We start from the raw sequence: 6,298 nt of genomic DNA on the forward strand, positions 1-6,298 counted from the left end.
CACTGGTCTGAGTATAAAAAGCAATTAAAACCACACAGAAAAGTTATGCTGTGGCTTTAAACACGCTAAAGCTAAATTAACTTTGCTTTTAGTGTCTGTAGCATTTACTTTAACTCATTTATTTAAAACCAAAGGGAAGACTTGCCAGTGCTATAACAACCATACAGATGACTGATAGACTAGACTAAGTAAGCTCTCATTAAAAAACAAAACAAAACAAGAACATCATAGCCACAAGGCAGACTTTCATTTTTGGCAATCTGTACGCAGACCATTTATACTGTCAGTTACACATTAAGACTTGTTATCAAATAACAAAGTTAAGAAACCATTTTAGCATGAACTATATTGCTTTCCTCATTATGACACAGTACTCCTCAATCTTTAAGCATACACGTTTGTTTTAATAATTAAATTTATGACTGTTTTTAAGAGAAAGTCATCATAAAGTTCTAAATTTTTAGTCAGTATACAGGAAGGATGGCATGTCAGAGAATGGAGATTAACCGAGCCTGTAAAGGGTATATCATATTCAGCACAAGCACACATCTGAGGCTAAAGTTACTTAAACATTCACACAGAACCTTACTAAGGGTAACAGTATTCTGGTTCTTATTCACCATTCGCTGACTGCCTCTCTACCAGACCCTGCACTGTTTTCTCTTAAAGCAACAACAAAACACATTCCTGTGAATTGTGACAACCCCATTCTATGGCTAAGAATCTAAGAAACAAGACAAGGAGGCGCTGGCCACAGAATGAAAAAACATTGCTTTATAACCCCTCCAGATAGCCTTGCAGGGTCTTAGTCATAACGCTTTATAAAAATCTGAATTGACCCACATGCTCTTCAGCCAATCAGTCTTTTCATTATTGTAGGTTTTGAAAATGGCCAGCAGTACTCATTGGGAACAGTACCATTAACGTTGCATTCAAAAAAAGAAAACATTGGAAACCAGATCCTTGCTCTTCTACTCTGTTGATATGCTCTAGTATTAGCCAATGTGTGGTAATACAAAAAGAGTCTCGTAGTGATGTAAAAGGCAATGAAGACATCTATAGAGTAATGTTCATGTGCAGCCAAAATAAAGAAGATTCCAAAGAGGTTGAGGACCCAAGACAAGGTGTGCAAGAAGTTCCAGCTCCTTGGCGTATCTAGGAGAAAACAGAGTAATTGACCTGAAACGTCTCAAAACTCTGGGTCACTACTCAATCCAGGCCTAGATCCAGTAAATTTATGTGCGTTGTTTGTTTTTTATTTAAAAAAGTATGAAATTATTGTCTTCATCTACAAATCTTGCTTATGTTTCACAAGTCAAATAAATTCAATGAGAACATGTTATACATGTCAAGCATTTCATTAATGCTTTACAAATACAGCTGTCATTCTTTTCTGAGTTAACCAAGTATCCTAAAATGTTTTAGGATCTTGTAAAGCAGAACTTAGCCCAAACAGCTTCTGTTAATGAAAATGCCTCTTCTATGCATTAGGGAGAAAAATATCATAAAGTATAGATTTTTCTGTTATTCCAGTCATTCCTTCAAACATGAACTCAAACTAATTATCTTAGATTGCTATGTACTGCATTAAATCACAGTTCATATTTACAAGACAGTACTCTTTTATATATTCTTACTTATGTGAGGTTTTGTATTTCATTTTTGTGGATTATACCAAAGGCACACCTAGCCTAAGATTTTACTTATAGGTTGCTGACAGATATCAAGGGAAGTGTATAAGGAGCAGAAAAAGATTAATAACTTCTCTAGTATTCTCCCATCAGCAAGCTACAAAACCTTTCTATAATTTCTTGGCTTGCTTGGTTGGTTTTTTTTTCAGATGTATCCTATTTATCCTTCCATAAATTGATGTGGTACTGTTTCTTTTCTGTCTGCAACTGAACCACCACAAACCAGAGAAAAAGCAGAGATCTGAAATTGTTAACTTTAATGTTACTCTACGCCTTTGGCTGAGGACAAGCAGAAAAGAACACTTAAGGACATTTAAGTATTTACACTCGTGCACCTTTGGTTGACAGCAAGCAGTACAAATTCTTAACACTTCAGCACATTTAAATATTGACACTGTGTACTTACATTCGGTGACAAAGAAGTTGAGCATGGTCAGAACAACAGTGTGGCCACTGAACATATAATCTCCACATGTATGTACTCCAGTAAGAGTCATTCCAAAGCCACTCCATATTGCAAATGCCCGCTGGAGTTTTGCCCAAACATTGCCATACAACTACGTGCAAAAGACAGTAACATTAACCTTTAGTAAGTTCCTATCCTGCACTGACAGTACATCCTTCAAGTTATACCACAGATAACTAGAAGCTAGCTCTCTAGTACTATGTGTGGTTAATAGAATTGATTCTTTGGGTCTGTTATTAAAGTACATGTTAGCACATCACTGTCTTTTATTGTGGTGGTGAGTTCCATTAGAAATGTCAATTACTGCCTCTGATTAATCCTGGCATTTAGAGCAAGTATTTTGTTGCAAGTCAATTACATACCAAGTGTCACTTGTTTTTTTCCCTGAACACATTCTACGTCATACTGTATCCCTGTCAATCTTCTACTATTCAGCTCAAATTTCTAACTAGAAACAAGGATAAAAATATGAAATCCCACATTAAAAAGAATATTTCTTCTTAGAACACTAATATTTTGTTCCAAATTGTGCACCCAACAAGATGAGGAAGTGATTACTCTACCTTCTAGTTTTTCTAAGTCAATGTCTTAAGCGCATATCTCTCTGAAAGATTCTCTCCAGTTTATGTTGTGAAATATTCTTAAAAGTTCCCCTTTTCCCCTTACCAAGTGTCTCTCCTCCCTCCAAAACAGCAAGAGTTTTAAGACTCCTACATGTGCAATACCTGCATAATGGCAACAAACGAAGGGGGGCGGAGAGGAAAAGAAACATGCTGATCTCACCAATATACATCTAACACAATAGCCACTACCATCTTTATCATGATTTAGATAATATTTTTTCAAAACCTTTTTAAAAAGTAAACAGGAGAAAATTTGAAGTGTTTCATGCTTTTACCTTTCCAGTACACTGCAAGTGCTGGCCTGGCACAGAGAGTGAGGTAACAAACATTGTAACACAACGTAGCAAGAATACTGTCCCCATAAGGCTGCACAGCCTTCGCAGAAGTATAGACCTGGGAAGAATACACAGAAACTGATAGTAAGAATCCCAATGCATTGTGTTTTTATGCTGGTAACACCACCTCAGCTTAATTTCCACAAAGCTCCAAATCACTGGATTTTACTTGTAAGCAGTACCATAAAGGCAATACTCCACATGACAGTGTGAGACAATGGAGCAAGCCAACAAAAGCCCTACAGCCCCACTCCTCTGCATTTATGTTAGCTGCACTTGTACTAGCTTTGGCACTCATGTCTTCTGTTGATGAACTGATAAAAATGAACAAAATGGTGAAAAGTTAACTTATAATAGGCACACACACAAATGGGTTTTCTATACTTCAGTGACAGCAAACTGCTATACTGGCTCAGTCATCCTGTGGAATTTCATTCTCAGAATGAACAGAATTGTCACAGCATGAGAATATACAATGGTGAGTCCCTGAAATATGCATGCTCTGCAGGAAATGATCTGCGCGTCTGATAAAAAATAAATTCAAATTGCTCCATAATTTTCACAACTCAACATTCTTGATTAAATCCACTCCACTCTAACAACATACTAGAAGTTTACATGTTATTAATTGTAAAGTCTTAAACAGTCCTCAAATTCTTGGAGTCCTCAAACTCCTTCCTCTAAACCACATTACCAGTTACTTGCCTTGAATATATACACTGTACCTGTGTTTGTGAAGCAGAAGAACCAACAGCCAAATGTAGCAAAGAATTACACCACATACTTCAGTCATAGCAAATGCCCATGGTATCCTCGGGACACTAAAAAGAGATGAAGCAAGAAAGGTTGAATACAAAGGCTTAATTTTTCTTTCTAGTCCCAGCATTAAAACAAAACAACAAACCATGTAAGGTTCTAACTACAAAATTAACTTGCATTACTCTCACAATAGTTTAAACAACAATCAAAATTACTGTTAGACTGAGTGAAATATAGTTTCAATTATTTTGTAATTCAATTATCCCCTTTCTACTCCTGCATTTTCAAGAAACACTTACATGGAATTCACCAAATGAAAGAAAATCTCAACTGTGCTCACTTAATTTACATGATTTATTAATAGGATGTGCTCTTTTACCATTGTTTCTCTACAAACCGTTCTGACACAAACTTACATCACACCAATTATTCTTGTAAGAATGCCATGTCAACACAACTAATGAAATCCTGCAAAGCTTAAAACTGTAAGTAGTTGAAATGAAACAGAACTAGAAGGGCATTAGGAAAAGTATAAATTCCTTTCAAAGGTAGATTTCAATGATAATAATGTATGCAAACCATCTAGGCTTGCTGTCCAAAAGATTCAATTCTTGCATACATGTTGCACTAGCAATGATTTCCACTCTACATCCTCACCAAAACAGAGACTACCAGTTTTTAGTTGTGTGTTCCCTTTGGTACAAAAGGGTAGCAAAACACTGCTCAAATGCTTAGATCTATAGTGATCCCCTTTTTGTTCAGTGAGCTGCTTTCTGACCTCCTCCATCCTCTCACCCACTGAATACTTTGGAATTTGCCCTGGGAACAAAATCCAGCAATGCCACTGCTCTCATTTCTTTTCACTTTGTTTGATGAGGACCATCCTGGCTGAGCTATATATAATTCATGGAGATTCTGTACACTGCCTCAAAGGATGAGATCCCTAATGACTTCACTGAATCCGATAATGAAAATGGATATTAGAATGAATAAAGCCACAAAGACATGACTTTTAGAAAGTTTGACTTGTCTTTTGAAAATCTCCAATCTTCATTTACCAATCCCAAAGCAAAAAGCATATATCTTCTCCAGAAAGTCAGCCATCAGTGGGCTGCCACAACTGAGAAAGAACTTGAAAATTAAGACCAGAACATTCCCTCATCAAAAGTTTTCCTATAGCAAGATGTATTAAGCTTCATAGCAGCATCCAGATTTCAGGAAAAGTAAACAGCTGCTTACTTACGACAGCTGACCATCATCCTTTTTACTAAAATGAAAAGATCGAATAATTAATTCCTATGTTGCAATTAAAGACACAGAATTAAATACAGACAGGGTAGAATAACAGCTCAATTTGTTTTCCCCTGTGATGACCAAATCTGTACATCTAACAGAAGCACGTTTCAGTCTATGGAGAGAATATACTACACTCATTACCATTTTGCAGAACCATCTTCAAGAACATAAAAAACTTTGAAAATGAAGGGGAAAAAAAGACAGCCCACGCTTTCAACATCAACTTATTGCTTTGTTTTAAAAGAAAATTTCTTACCTATCTAGAAATATGTCTGGTAGAGGTGGATATGTCTGCATGTCAGGTACTCGCTCATGTACTATAACCATAACAAATGATGTAAAGCCAAACACTATGAAGACATAAACACAACTTAGAACTGTCTTCCAGTACTCTGGGTCCAGTCTTCTTGTCGAATGTTTGTTTTTTCCATTTGCGTATTGATACTGATCACCGTTCAAGTCAGTAACTGGTCCATCATAGTCCCGAGGTACTTCACCATTGCAAAACCAATCTGTACCCTGCAGTGAGCCCACAGTAGCGCACACAGCACCAATGTGACTATCACTGTTGTATCCCAGCTCTTCTAGGACATCAATATGTTGCTTCTGTAGCTTCCGTATGGACAGCATCAGCCTTTTGATATCCCCCAGGATTTTGATTTCCAATGGAGGAGACCGTAAATCATACTCCGTGAGTGTCAGCAACGTAATTCCATCTAGTCTGTGTCTATTGCACAAAATATCCACGTATTCACAGAAGCCTTCTTCCTTCAGCCACTTGGCCACATTCTTGGTAGTCCAACGTCGAATGCAGAGCTGGTTATTGCCCGCCATCATCCTCTATCCGACAATAAAACTGACCTGTTTTACATTGGAGAAAGGGACAAGACCTCAATGTTTACTGCAGATTATTGGAACATCACTGTCTTTCATGCATTCTTAGATGCTTAATTAGCCAAAGATGTTTTATGTAAGTGCCAGCCAAAAACCAGGCATAATTTATTAGGTAAGTAAATATTTTTAAACAATTTTAGTCCAGTAAAATTAATTTTTACTTGTGAAATCACCCAGACTGAGAATATTTCCTTGATCTAACCAGTCTTTATTCATTACAAATGAAAATCTGAG

General features: G+C 36.7%; 1 protein-coding gene across 1 annotated transcript; it reads right to left on the reverse strand.

Moving 5' to 3' along the window:
- Positions 1-850: 850 nt before the first annotated feature.
- On the reverse strand, positions 851-6,007 carry SAMD8 (sterile alpha motif domain containing 8; the record flags this gene model as incomplete). The annotated part of the gene is made up of 5 exons (XM_079536508.1): positions 851-1,155; positions 2,098-2,248; positions 3,056-3,173; positions 3,841-3,936; positions 5,427-6,007. 5 exons carry the CDS (start codon positions 6,005-6,007, stop codon positions 851-853), a joined length of 1,251 nt encoding a protein of 416 aa, XP_079392634.1.
- Between the last annotated feature and the right edge of the window lie 291 nt (positions 6,008-6,298).

The sequence above is a fragment of the Tetrao urogallus genome, assembly GCF_951394365.1.
Source record: "Tetrao urogallus genome assembly, chromosome: 5".
In the NCBI taxonomy this organism is placed as follows: domain Eukaryota; kingdom Metazoa; phylum Chordata; class Aves; order Galliformes; family Phasianidae; genus Tetrao; species Tetrao urogallus.